This window comes from Mustelus asterias, chromosome 4 (assembly GCF_964213995.1).
Source record: "Mustelus asterias chromosome 4, sMusAst1.hap1.1, whole genome shotgun sequence".
NCBI classification, from domain to species: Eukaryota; Metazoa; Chordata; class Chondrichthyes; order Carcharhiniformes; family Triakidae; genus Mustelus; species Mustelus asterias.
In genome coordinates this window covers 79357536-79372529 of record NC_135804.1, presented here as the reverse complement: position 1 = coordinate 79372529, position 14994 = coordinate 79357536, and the positions used below count along the sequence as shown (strand labels likewise).

The window sequence follows — 14994 nt, the reverse complement described above, 5'->3', positions numbered from 1 at the left end:
TGAGTGTGTGCGTGTGGGTAACAATGCTTGCCTGTGTGTGCGTGTGTAACAATGCTTGCTGTGTGTGCGTGTGTAACAATGCTTGCTGTGTGTGCGTGTGTAACAATGCTTGCCTGTGTGTGCATGTGTAACAATGCTTGCCTGTGTGCGCGTGTGTAACAATGCTTGCTGTGTGTGCGTGTGTAACAATGCTTGCCTGTGTATGCGTGTGTAACAATGCTTGCCCGTGTGTGCGTTGTAACAATGCTTGCCTGTGTGTGTGTTGTAACATTGCTTGCCTGTGTGTGCCTGTGCAACAATGCTTGCCTGTGTGTGCGTGTGCAACAATGCTTGCCTGTGTGTGCCAATGCTTGCCTGTGTGTGTGTGTATATGTGTGTGTGTGCATGTGTAACAATGGTTGCCTGAGTATGTGCGTGTGTAACATTGCTTGCCTGTGTGTGCATGTGTAACAATGTTTGCCTGAATGTGCGCAGGTGTAGCAATGCTTGCCTGAGTGTATGCATGTGTAACAATGCTTGCCTGTGTGCGTGGGTATATAGCAATGCTTGCCTGTGTGTGTGCGTGTGTAACAATGCTAGCCTGTGTGTGCAAGTGTGTAATGCTTGCCTGAGTGTGTGCGTGTGTAGCAATGCTTGCCTGAGTGTGTGCGTGTGTATATAGCAATGCTTGCCTGAGTGTGTGCGTGTGTAACAATGCTAGCCTGTGTGTGCAAGTGTGTAATGCTTGCCTGAGTGTGTGCGTGTGTAGCAATGCTTGCCTGAGTGTGTGCATGTGTAACAATGCTAGCCTGTGTGTGCAAGTGTGTAATGCTTGCCTGAGTGTGTGCATGTGTAGCAATGCTTGCCTGAGTGTGTGCGTGTGTAACAATGCTAGCCTGTGTGTGCAAGTGTGTAATGCTTGCCTGAGTGTGTGCGTGTGTAGCAATGCTTGCCTGAGTAACAATGCTAGCCTGTGTGTGCAAGTGTGTAATGCTTGCCTGAGTGTGTGCGTGTGTAACAATGCTAGAGTGTGTGTGCAAGTGTGTAATGCTTGCCTGAGTGTGTGCATGTGTATCAATGCTTGCCTGAGTGTGTGCGTGTGTAACAATGCTAGCCTGTGTGTGCAAGTGTGTAATGCTTGCCTGAGTGTGTGCGTGTGTAACAGTGCTTGCCTGAGTGTGTGCGTGTGTTGCAATGCTTGCCTGAGTGCATGTGTAACAATGTTTGTTTGCGTGTGTGCGTGTGTAACAATGATTCCCTGTGTGTGTAACAATGCATGCCTGAGTATGTGCATGTGTAATAATGCTTGCCTGTGTGGTGTGTGTATGTGTGTGTGTGTGTGTAACAATGCTTGCTTGAGTGTAAGCATTTGCAACAATGCTTTCCTGAGTGCATGCGTGTGTAACAATGTTTTTCTAGTGTGTGCGTGTGTAACATTGCTTGCCTGAGTGCGTGTATAACAATGCTTGCCTATGTGTGTGTGTAACAATGCTTGCCTGAGTGTGTGTGTGTATAACAACGCTTGCCTTAATCTGTGTGTATGTAACCATGCTTGCCTGTGTGTGTGTAATAATGCCTGCCTGTGTGCACGCATGTGTAACAATGCTTGTCTGAGTATGTGCATGTGACAATGTTTGTCTGTGTGTGCATGTGTAACAATGCTTGCCTCGGTGTGCGTCTGTAACAATGCTTGCCTCGGTGTGCGTCTGTAACAATGCTTGCCTCGGTGTGCGTCTGTAACAATGCTTGCCTCGGTGTGCGTCTGTAACAATGCTTGCCTGAGTGTGTGCATGTGTAACAATGTTTGTCTGCCTGCGTAACAATGATTCAATGTGTGTGTGTGTATATAACAATGCTTGACTGTGTGTGCTTGTGTAACAATGCTTGCCTGTGTGTGTGCGTGTGCATGTAGCAATGCATGCCTGAGCGTGTGCATGTGTAACAATGCTTGCCTGTGTGTGGGTAACAATGCTTGCCTGAGTGTGTTCATGTGTAGCAATGTTTGCTGAGTGTATGCATGTGTAACAATGCTTTCCTGAGGGTGTGTGTGTAACAATGTTTGCCTGAGTGTATGCATGTTCAACAATGCTTTCCTGAGTGCATGCATGCGTAACAATGTTTTTCTGAGTGTGTGCGTGTGTAACAATGTTTGCCTGAGTGTGTGCATGTGTAACAATGCTTGCCTGTGTGCGTGTAACAATGCTTGCCTGAGTTTGCATATGTGTAGCAATGCTTGCCTGAGTGTATGCATGTGTAACAATGCTTTCCTGAGTGTGCATGTGTAACAATGCTTGCCTGTGTGTGCGTGTGCAACAATGCTTGCCTGTGTGCATGTGTGTGCAACAATGCTTGCCTGTGTGCACGTGTGTGACAATGCTTGCCTGTGTGTGTGTGTGTGTGTGTGTGTGTGTGTGCGTGTGCAACAATGCTTGCCTGTGTGCAACAATGCTTGCCTGTGTGCACGTGTGTGACAATGCTTGCCTGTGTGTGTGTGTGTGTGTGTGTGTGCGTGTGCAACAATGCTTGCCTGTGTGCAACAATGCTTGCCTGTGTGCACGTGTGTGACAATGCTTGCCTGTGTGTGTGTGTGTGTGTGTGCGCGTGTGCAACAATGCTTGCCTGTGTGCAACAATGCTTGCCTGTGTGCACCTGTGTGACAATGCTTGCCTGTGTGTGTGTGTGTGTGTGTGCGTGCGTGTGTAACAATGCATGCCTGAGTGTGTGCATGTGTATCAATGGTTGCCTTAGTGTGTGCGTGTGTGTAACATTGCTTGCCTGTGTGTGCGTGTGTAACAATGTTTGCCTGAATGTGCGCAGGTGTAGCAATGCTTGCCTGAGTGTGTGCGTGTGGGTAACAATGCTTGCCTGAGTGTGTGCATGTGTAGCAATGTTTGCTGAGTGTATGCATGTTCAACAATGCTTTCCTGAGTGCATGCGTGCGTAACAATGTTTTTCTGAGTGTGTGCGTGTGTAACAATGTTTGCCTGAGTGTGTGCATGTGTAACAATGCTTGCCTGTGTGCGTGTAACAATGCTTGCCTGAGTTTGCATATGTGTAGCAATGCTTGCCTGAGTGTATGCATGTTCAACAATGCTTTCCTGAGTGCATGCGTGCGTAACAATGTTTTTCTGAGTGTGTGCGTGTGTAACAATGTTTGCCTGAGTGTGTGCATGTGTAACAATGCTTGCCTGTGTGCGTGTAACAATGCTTGCCTGAGTTTGCATATGTGTAGCAATGCTTGCCTGAGGGTGTGTGTGTAACAATGTTTGCCTGAGTGTATGCATGTTCAACAATGCTTTCCTGAGTGCATGCGTGCGTAACAATGTTTTTCTGAGTGTGTGCGTGTGTAACAATGTTTGCCTGAGTGTGTGCATGTGTAACAATGCTTGCCTGTGTGCGTGTAACAATGCTTGCCTGAGTTTGCATATGTGTAGCAATGCTTGCCTGAGTGTATGCATGTGTAACAATGCTTGCCTGTGTGTGCGTGTGCAACAATGCTTGCCTGTGTGCAACAATGCTTGCCTGTGTGCACGTGTGAGACAATGCTTGCCTGTGTGTGTGTGTGTGTGTGTGTGTGTGCGTGCGTGTGTAACAATGCATGCCTGAGTGTGTGCGTGTGTAACAATGCATGCCTGAGTGTGTGCATGTGTATCAATGGTTGCCTTAGTGTGTGCGTGTGTGTAACATTGCTTGCCTGTGTGTGCATGTGTAACAATGTTTGCCTGAATGTGCGCAGGTGTAGCAATGCTTGCCTGAGTGTGTGCGTGTGGGTAACAATGCTTGCCTGTGTGTGCGTGTGTAACAATGCTTGCTGTGTGTGCGTGTGTAACAATGCTTGCTGTGTGTGCGTGTGTAACAATGCTTGCCTGTGTGTGCATGTGTAACAATGCTTGCCTGTGTGTGCATGTGTAACAATGCTTGCTGTGTGCGCGTGTGTAACAATGCTTGCCTGTGTGTGCGTGTGTAACAATGCTTGCCTGTGTATGCGTGTGTAACAATGCTTGCCCGTGTGTGCGTTGTAACAATGCTTGCCTGTGTGTGTGTTGTAACATTGCTTGCTTGTGTGTGCCTGTGCAACAATGCTTGCCTGTGTGTGCGTGTGCAACAATGCTTGCCTGTGTGTGCGTGTGTGACAATGCTTGCCTATGTGTGTGTGTATATGTGTGTGTGTGTGTGCATGTGTAACAATGCATGCCTGAGTGTGTGCATGTGTATCAATGGTTGCCTGAGTATGTGCGTGTGTAACATTGCTTGCCTGTGTGTGCGTGTGTAACAATGTTTGCCTGAATGTGCGCAGGTGTAGCAATGCTTGCCTGAGTGTGTGCGTGTGGGTAACAATGCTTGCCTGAGTGTGTGCGTGTGGGTAACAATGCTTGCCTGAGTGTGTGCATGTGTAGCAATGTTTGCTGAGTGTATGCATGTGTAACAATGCTTTCCTGAGGGTGTGTGTGTAACAGTGTTTGCCTGAGTGTATGCATGCTCAACAATGCTTTCCTGAGTGCATGCGTGCGTAACAATGTTTTTCTGAGTGTGTGCGTGTGTAACAATGCTTGCCTGAGTGTGTGCATGTGTAACAATGCTTGCCTGACTGTGTGTGTAACAATGCTTGCCTGAGTTTGCATATGTGTAGCAATGCTTTCCTGAGTGCGTGCGTGGGTAACAATGCTTTCCTCAGTGTGTGCGTGTGTAAAATTGCTTGCCTGAGTGTGTGCGTGTGTAGCAATGCTTACCTGAGTGTATGGGCCTGAGTTTACCATTTCGAGACCAAGTGCCGGGTGCGGGTGCCAAATAGATCCGAGCCCGGAGGCCACGCTCCAGCGCGCCCATACGCGTTTTTCCGGCGCCGGTCCAGTGGGCGGGACTTAGTGCTGCCTGAACAATGCTTGCCTGTGTGGGCGTGTGTGTAGCAATGCTTGCCTTTGTGTGAGTGTAACGATGCATGCCTGTGTGGATGTAACAATACTTGCGTGAGTGCGCACGTGTGTAGCAATGCTTGCCTGAGTGTGTGCATGTGTAACAATGCTTGCCTGAGTGTGCGCGTGTTTGATAATGCTTGCCTGTGCGTGTGTGTAGCAATGCTTGCCTGAGTATTTGCATGTGTGACAATGCTTGTCTGAGTGCGTGCATGTGTAATAATGATTCAGTGTGTGTGTGTAACAATATTTGACCGTGTGTAACAATATTTGACCGTGTGTGCGTGTATAACAATGCTTGCCTGTCTGTGCGTGTGCAACAATGCTTGCCTGTGTGCATGTGTGTAACAATGTTTGCCTGTGTATGTGTAACAATGCATGCCTGAGTGTGTGCATGTGTAGCAATGCATGGCTGAATATGTGCATGTGTAACAATGCTTGCCTGACTGTGTGTGTGTAACAATGCTTGCCTGAGTGTGTACCTGTGTAACATTGCCTGCCTGTGTGCATGTGTGTGACAATGCTTGCCTGAGTGTGCATGTGTAGCAATGCTTGCCTCAGTGTATGCATAACAATGCTTTCCTGAGTGTGCATGTGTAACAATGCTTTCCTGTGTGTGCATGTGTAGCAATGCTTTCCTGTGTGTGCATGTGTAGCAATGCTTGCCTCAGTGTATGCATAACAATGCTTTCCTGAGTGCATGCGTGTGTAACAATGCTAGCCTGTGTGTGCATGTGTATTGTAATGCTTGCCTGAGTGTGTGCATGTGTAACAATGCTTGCCTGAGTGTATGTGTGTGTAACAATGCTTGCCTGAGTGTATGTGTGTGTAACAATGCTTGCCTGAGTGTATGTGTGTGTGCAGCAATGCTTGCCTGAGTGTGTGCGTATGTAACAATGCTTGCCTGTGTCTGTAATAATGTTTGCATGTGTGTGTGTGTGTGTGTGTGTGTGTATAACAATGCTTGTCTGAGTGTGTCCGTGTGTAACAATGCTTGCCTGAGTGTGTGTGTGTGTGTAACAATGCTTGCCTGTGTGTGCATGTGCTACATTGCTTGCCTGTGTGTGTGCGTGTAACAATGCTTGCCTGAGTCTGCATGTGTGTAACAATGCTTGCCTTTGTTTGTGCATGTGTAACAATCCTTGCCTTAGTGTGTGTGTATGTGTAGCAATCCTTGTGTGTGTGTGTGTGTGTGTAAGAATGCTTGCCTGTGTGTGTGTAACAATGCTTGCCTTAGTGTGTGTGTATGTGTAGCAATCCTTGTTTGTGTGTGTGTGTGTGTGTGTGTGTGTAACAATGCTTGCCTGAGTGTGCGCATGTAGTGCATGTTGACACGTGTGGAAGAACACATTTGGATTTTTTTGTGCTTTTCACAATGTCCCAATTCACTTCACAACCAATGAAATACTAACAGAATAGTTCAGTCGGTATGTGTTGGAATGGCTGCCTGTTGGGCATGGTGGGCTCGCAAAGTGTTCTCCATTGGGTGGTCCACCAGAGTTGGGGTTTAACTCTTGACCCCTTGCATGCTAACCCAGATAGGGTGACAAATGAAGTCAGAGCTTTCTTTCAAACAAAAACTGGTTGTAACGATGAGTGAAATCATCATAGATGCATAGAATATGCCCACAGAGAAGCAATGGCCTAGTGGTATTGTCGCTAGACTATTAATCCAGAAACTCAGGTAATATTAGGAACCTGGGTTTGAATCCCACCGCAGCAGATGGTGGTATTTGAATTCAATAAAAATTATCCGGAATTAAAAATCTACTGATGATCATGAAACCATTGTCAACTGTCGGAAAAATCCATCTCGTTCACTAATGTCCTTTTGGGAAGTAAATCTGCTCCTTAACTGGTCTGGCCTATATGTGACTCCAGAGCCATAGCAATGGGGTTGACTCTCAACTGCTCTCTGAAATGGCCTAACAATCCCCTCAGTTCAATGGGCAACTAGAGATGGGCAATAAATGCTGGCCAGCCAGCGATGCCTATGTCCCATGAATGAATTTTTAAAAATTATAAAGAATCACTACTATGCACATTCTCCTCGTGTCTGCGTGGGTTTCCTCCGGGTGCTCCGGTTTCCTCCCACAGTCCAAAGATATGTAGGTTAGGTTGATTGGCCATGCTAAAATTGCCCATTAGTGTCCTGAGATGCGTAGGTTAGAGGGATTAGTGGGTAAATATGTAGGGATATGGGGGTAGGGCCAGGGTGGAATTGTGGTCGGTGCAGACTTGATGGGCCAAATGGCCTCTTTCTGCACTGTAGGGTTTCTATAATTTCTATGCCGAAGGAGGCCATTCAGCCCGTTGCACCCACACTGACAACAATCCCACCCAGGCACTATCCGCATAACCCCACATATTTACCCTGTTAATCTGGTTTCCTCCCAGTCCAAAGATGTGCAGGTTAGGTTCTTCGGTCATGCTAAATTGACCTGAGTGTCAGGGGGATTAGCAGAGTAAATGCGTAGGGTTGTGGGAATAGGGCCTGGGTGGGATTGTGTTCGGTGCAGGCTTTATGGGCCGAATGGCCTCTTTCTGCACTGAAGGGATTCTATGGATTCTATGCGAGTGACTTGGAGGGGGACCTCCAGGTGGTCATTGCCAGATATCTGCTGCTCTTGTCCTTCTAGATGGTAGTGGTCATGGGTTTGGAAGATGCTGCCTAACGAACGTTTGAGTTCCTGCAGCAAATTTTGTAGATAGTACACATGGCTGTCAGTTAGCTCAGTTGGCTAGGCAGCTGGTTAGTAATGCAGAGCGGCGCCAACAGCACAGGTTCAATTCCGCTACCGGCTGAGGTTCTTCATGAAGGCCTCATCTTCTCAACTTTGCCCCTTGCCTGAGGTGGGGTGACCCTCAGATCAAATCATTGCTAGTCAGCTTTCCCTCTCAAAGGGGAGAGCAGCCAATGGTCATCTGGGACTATGGCAACTACCTTGTAAACATGGCTGCCACTGTTCATCGTGGTGGAGGGATTGAATGTTTGTGGAATGGGTAGCAAACAAATGGGCTGTTTTGTTCTGGATAATGTCAAAGTTCTTGAGTATTGTTGGAGCTGCACTCATCCAGGCAAGTGGAGAATATTCCATCACACTCCTGACTTGTGCCTTGTAGATGGTGGACAGGCTTTGGGGAGTAGGGAGGTGAGTTACTCACCGCAAGATTCCCCGCCTTTGACCTGATCTGGTAGCCACAGTATTTATATGGCTAGCACAGTTAAATTTCTGGTCAATGGTAACCCCGAGGATGTTAATAGTTGGGGATTCAGCAATGGCAATGCAATTAAACATCAAGAGGTTGAGGTAGACCTTACTGAATGATGGAGCAGAATGGTGTACACCTTTCGCTTATGTTATGCTGCAGGCAATTTGCACACATCAAGTTGCCACAAACAGTAATGAGATGAATTAGAAGAGTAAGTGAGTGCATGAAGCCAACTTGAAACCAGTCAACAATCACATAATTCCTGAGACTGGACTGGTCCCATTGCAGCATGTCGTGACTGATCTTCACCTTCCTCCAAGACACCTTTCATTATTTGTTCTTCGAGAAAAATAGTTTTACATTTTAAAAATAGAACAACATTTTCTTGAATGGAGCAAGATTATGTGGAACATCTGCAATTCTCTGACAAGTTAAAAATGTTTCACCTTCCAAGGAATATATGTAGTGGAGGGGCATTCCGTTTTACAACAAGCGTACAAAAGAATCGAATGGCTTACTGCTTTCCATTAGCAACATAATCTGAGTGATGCCTTAACCCGTTTCGAGTCACATTGTTTCACATCAATATTCTGGACTTAACCAGCTTCACATCTAACTGACAGAGATCAGTTTACTACATATTAACCCCATAGAGCAGAGGATCAGCTACCTTCAGGTATTTCACAAGGTCACCACTCATCTCTGGTGTTGCTGATTGACTAGTCTGGCAATGGTGGAAGAAACTGTGTAAGTACTGGTCCTGAGAACAAAGCAGAAATCACACAAGTAGTGATAGAACATAGAACAGTAGATCACAGTACAGGCCCTTTGGCCCTCGATGTTGTGCCGAGCTTTGTCCGAAACCAAATCAAGCTATCCCACTCCCTATCATTCTGGTGTGCTCCATGTGCCTATCCAATAACCGCTTGAAAGTTCCTAAAGTGTCCAGCTCCACTATCACAGCAGGCAGTCCATTCCACACCCCAACCACTCTCTGAGTAAAGAACCTACCTCGGACATCCCTCCTATATCTCCCACCATGAAACTTATAGTTATGCCCCCTAGTAACAGCTACATCCACCCGAGGAAATAGTCTCTGAACGTCCACTCTATCTATCCCCCTCATCATCTTATAAACCTCTATTAAGTCGCCTCTCATCCTCCTCCGCTCCAAAGAGAAAAGCCCCAGCTCCCTCAACCTTTCCTCATAAGACTTACCCTCCAAACCAGGCAGCATCCTGGTAAATCTCCTCTGCACTCTCTCCAATGCTTCCACATCCTTCTTATAGTGAGGTGACCATAACTGCATACAATATTCCAAATGTGGTCTCACCAAGGTCCTGTACAGTTGCAGCATAATCCCACGGCTCTTAAACTCAAACCCTTTGTTAATAAACGCTAACACACTATAGGCCTTCTTCACGGCTCTATCCACTTGAGTGGCAACCTTCAGAGATCTGTGGATATGAACCCCAAGATCTCTCTGTTCCTCCACATTCCTCAGAACCCTGCCATTGACCCTGTAATCCGCATTCAAATTTGTTCTACCAAAATGAATCACCTCGCACTTATCAGGGTTAAACTCCATTTGCCATTTTTCGGCCCAGCTCTGCATCCTATCAATGTTGCTTTGCAGCCTACAACAGCCCTCCACCTCATCCACTACTCCACCAATCTTGGTGTCATCAGCAAATTTACTGACCCACCCTTCAGCCCCCTCCTCCAAGTCATTGATAAAGATCACAAATAGCAGAGGGACCAGCACTGATCGCTGTGGTACACCGCTGGTGACTGGTCTCCAGTCTGAAAATTTTCCATCCACCACCACCCTCTGTCTTCTATGCGATAGCCAATTACTTATCCAATCAGCCAAATTTCCCTCTATCCCACACCTCCTTACTTTCTTCATGAGCCGACCATGGGGAACCTTATCAAACGCCTTACTAAAATCCATGTATACGACATCAACTGCTCTACCTTCATCTTCACACTTAGTTACCTCCTCAAAGAATTCAATCAAATTTGTGAGGCAAGACTTACCCTTCACGAATCCATGTTGACTATCCCGGATTAAGCTGTATCTTTCCAAATGGTCATAAATCCTATCCCTCAAGACCTTTTCCAGTAACTTACCGACCACCAAAGTAAGACTTACCGGCCTATAATTACCAGGGTCATTCCTATTTCCTTTCTTGAACAGAGGAACAACATTCGCCACTCTCCTGTCCTCTGGCACTATCCCCGTGGACAGTGAGGACCCAAAGATCAAAGCCAAAGGCTCTGCAATCTCATCCCTTGCCTCCCAAAGAATCCTAGGATATATCCCATCCGGCCCAGGGGACTTATTGACCCTTAGGTTCTTCAAAATTGCTAATACATCTTCCCTCAGAACATCTACCTCCTCCAGCCTATCAGCCTGTATCACACTCTCATCCTCAAAAACATGGCCCCTCTCCTTGGTGAACACTGAAGAAAAGTATTCATTCACCGCCTCTCATTAGAATCATGTGATCATTAGAATTGAACAGATTGTCACTGGAACAGCACATGACAGTACGTAATCTTTACGTGTAGACACACGCAATCTTTACAATGCAGAAGGGGGCCATTTGTCCCATCCTGTCTGCACTGGTTCTCTGAAAGCGCATTCCTGACTTACCTCCCTTGTAAATTCTTTTTAATATAATATTTCATTCCTTTTCAATATCTTGATCAATCCCGCCTTCACCACTCTTTCAGGAAGATCATTCCAAAATCCAACCACCCTCTGGGTTAAAACTATTTTCCTTACATTACCCCTACTCCTTTTGCCCCTTATTGTGAATCTGTGCCCTCAAGTTCTTGATCAAGAGATTCTGCCACTCTTTCATTCCCTTTTGAATGTCGCCATTAAGTCTCCCCTCAGCCTTCTTTGCTCCAAGGAAAACAACCCGACCTCTCTAATCTTTCGTCATGATTGTGCACAATATTTATATGCCAACAGATGTTGGTATATGACATTTATATGCTTACACAGGGATCTGTATTTTGAAATATACTTTCACACTGAAGTGACTTACCTCAGTGTAAATTGTGGATACCAAGTGATTTTTAACTTTCAGTAATGGCTTTCCTCCATCTACCCATTTAATATCGGGAATTGTATGCTGCAGAATTAAAGAAAAACATAGTGAGATAAATATTTGAATAGTGCCTTAGAACATTCCAAGTGCATTGAGTACAATGGATTAGGATAAAGTTGCAGGCACTATTGCTATCTGGGAATGACAGTCACTCTGCACAGAAATAGTTGCCCTACCAGTAGTGAGATGAATGATCAACTCATCTGTTTTTATTGGTAGTACTTGAGGGAAGAATGTTGGTCAGGATGCAGGAATCCAAACACACAAGCCAGAGGGCAAATTTGCCCTCGAGAGTCCCAAAGCAATCCACAAAAGACCAAAGAAAAAGTTCAGAGAGTTGGGAGGGACAGAAGGAGAGATTCCCTGACTTCCCTGCAGTGTGGTTCTTGGTGGTTCGAGGTGACACACCATTGATGGCGACTGGATCTTCTGTTTTTCCCATTAAGTTCACCGCACGCTGCTGGGAAACCAACAGCAGCAGCGCGCCGTGAACAGCCGGAAGATTTTGCCCAGAGTCTGAAGACTTGTCCCATCAATCACAGGTCTGTCTCTCCTATGGCCGCTGCTCCAGCTCCTCCAATCACAGGCTCTCTCCATCCCGCTCTTGCTGCTCTATGATTCTGACTGGGGGTCGAGGACTGGTTTCACTGTCACCGTAAGAAGTTTAACAACACCAGGTTAAAGTCCAACAGGTTTATTTGGTAGCAAAAGCCACACAAGCTTTCAGAGCTGCAAGCCCCTTCTTCAGGTGAGTGGGAATTCTGTTCACAAACAGAACATGTAAAGACACAAACTCAATTTACATGAATAATGGTTGGAATGCGAATACTTACAACTAATCAAGTCTTTAAGAAACAAAACAATGTGAGTGGAGAGAGCATCAAGACAGGCTAAAAAGATGTGTATTGTCTCCAGACAAGACAGCCAGTGAAACTCTGTGGGGGTTACAAATAGTGTGCCATGAACCCAATATCCCGGTTGAGGCCATCCTCGTGTGTGCGGAACTTGGCTATCAGTTTCTGCTCAGCGACTCTGCGCCGTCGTGTGTCGCGAAGGCCGCCTTGGAGAACGCTTACCCGAATATCAGAGGCCGAATGCCCGTGACCGCTGAAGTGCTCCCCAACAGGAAGAGAACAGTCTTGCCTGGTGATTGTCGAGCGATGTTCATTCATCCGTTGTCGCAGCGTCTGCATAGTTTCCCCAATGTACCATGCCTCGGGACATCCTTTCTTGCAGCGTATCAGGTAGACAACGTTGGCCAACATTTTGTTTCTTAAAGACTTGATTAGCTGTAAGTATTCGCATTCCAACCATTATTCATGTAAATTGAGTCTGTGTCTTTATATGCCCTGTTTGTGAACAGAATTCCCACTCACCTGAAGAAGGGGCTTGCAGCTCCGAAAGCTTGTGTGGCTTTTGCTACCAAATAAACCTGTTGGACTTTAACCTGGTGTTGTTAAACTTCTTACTGTGTTTACCCCAGTCCAACGCCGGCATCTCCACATCTTCACTGTCACCATGCAGGAGACTTGCAGCTTTGAAATCGCCATTCCAGGAAACCAAGCAGGACAAACAGAGGAAGAAAATAAAAGGCTGGAAATGCAGTGACATGGCCAAGAGCAGGTCAAGGGAGTCACCTGTACTGAGAAAGTTTTCATGGGCTGTGCAGCCAGCTTCGATTCCCAACCCTGCCAATTTAGTTGCACAGATGAAAGATATTTTACAAATGGCTTCAGTGCTACTGGATCCAAGAACTGACAGAAAAAAAACACTGGCAGTTCAACCCCGTTGGAGTGAGGGGAAGCCCCCCGAGGGGTTTGGGGATAAGGAGGGTGCCCCCTGGTCATTGCCAGCCTCGCAGTCCCAGATTGGTGCCCTGGCACTGCCCAAGGGGCAAAATGGTAATGCCAAAAGAGCACGGTGGCACTGCCCACCAGGCATGGGCAGTGCCAAGGGGCGAGATCTTTTAGGGGGGGCGCTGTCTGTCGGGGGAGGGAAATCGGTGAGGGTGGGGTGTCTTGCTGCCACTCTGCAGTCGGGCCCGCGGGCAGAGGGAGGGAAGGGGCTGATTGGGCTGACCATCGGGGTAGGGACTGCTGGGAGGAGGCGCTGCAAGTCAGTGATGCCATGTTGGTCAGCAGCCGGTAACCTTTCACCCCTTGTTCATCAAGAATCTATTGAGCTCTGCCTTAAAAATATTAAAAGACTTTGCTTTCACTGTCATTTGAGGAAGACAGTCCCAAAGAGTCACATTCCTCAGAGAGAAAAATTCTCCTCATATCTGTCTTAATTTAGCAACTCATTTTTTAAATGACCCCTAGTTCTAGATTATCTGACAAGAGGAAACATCCTCTCCACATCCATCCAGTTTTCAATCAAGGCACCTCTTACTCTTCACCACAGTTCACCTCTCCAAATTTTCATTGTCAGATAGCCCGTCCATTCCTGGTATTAGTTCATAAATCCATGAGTTATTCTGGCTAAGATTTCCACACTTAGCCCCAGTCGGAAATTGCCCAGGAGACACTCACTGGCCATGAATAATGAACCCCTTGATAAGGAGCCACAGGAAAAGCTCAATCTAAACTTGAGAAGGACTTGTCCTTTTTGGGATGACAGACAAGGCAACAGAATTGGTGAGCAGAAAGAAACAGAACACCATTACGCTGCAGAGTGGCATTCCAGCTGAAAAGGGGTATGCCCGTTTTACTCTGCTGATTAGAGCTAGACAAATCATTCTTGCCCTGGGCACCAAAGCTAACAGCCGCAATCTGATCATATCTGAACTGGCACACGCTGCAGACCCCAGCTCCATGGGGCAACAACCACATCAACTGAGCAAGATGACTCATACACCCTGGACAGAAGCCATGCCAAACCCACATGGTGTGAATACAGGTCTGTGACTTAATACTAGATGTTTACTGTTACATTCGATGGTAAAAAGTTATACTTCTGCTACTCTGAGTACAAACACAGGTGTCTGAGAAGCAGTTGATTTCAGTAATCTGCCAGGTCTCAGATCAGCAGCGGTTTATGCAATAACTGATGTGAATCTTGAGTTTAGAGTTCTTCTCATCGAGTCTGCAGTTTGAGAAATTGAGGCTCCTGAAAAAGGCAAAGCCAGGTTTCAAACAGCACAGAAAGAACTGCACAACTTTGGAACTGTTTAACTTGTATGTATAATCAAATTATCATCATTAGTCAATGGAGTATCAGTGCTCTCTGGGAACAGCAAAATTGAGAAAGGCACTATTTTTCGTGATAGCCAAACTAATGATGACCTTGGCTGATTTCATCACAAGCTTGTACAATTGTTCCTTTTTCACATGACACAATAATGACTGTAAGATTGGCAATAAAAGTCAACCTGAAACTCAAGGAAGAAAACTGACTAGGAATATGAACACTCAGTGGAGATGCACTTGGAACAATTAAAGACTAATTTGGGATTAGGTGTGGTCTGCTGATGCTGCACTTGGTAGTGGTCATTGGGTCAGATTATAAGCTTCATATGAAGCAATTTTCAAAAGCGGTATCTCGGCCTTTTGGCTAAGATGCAAATGAGATCAAGTCTTGGAGGAGGAATTCTCCGCCTGCTCCAATCAGCTTGGCTCATGTAGATCAGGCCCAAGACAGGGTAGAGGATTGCATGCCCTGTCTTGTCAGCCTGGATCGGAAATGTCTCAACTTGTTGAGACTCTCAATTGGGCTTGGTTGAATTGGAAAAGTATAAAAAGAAAATTAAAGACTAGCTCACAAACAAG

The 14994-nt window shown here is 46.3% G+C and overlaps 1 protein-coding gene across 1 annotated transcript in view; it reads right to left on the bottom strand.

Moving 5' to 3' along the window:
• LOC144492799 (dedicator of cytokinesis protein 11-like) overlaps nt 1-14994 on the bottom strand; it is a 298872-nt gene that overhangs the window by 154020 nt on the left and 129858 nt on the right. The window contains 2 exon segments of the mRNA XM_078211239.1: nt 8776-8865; nt 11165-11251. Of these exon segments, the coding sequence (XP_078067365.1) occupies nt 8776-8865; nt 11165-11251 (177 nt within the window).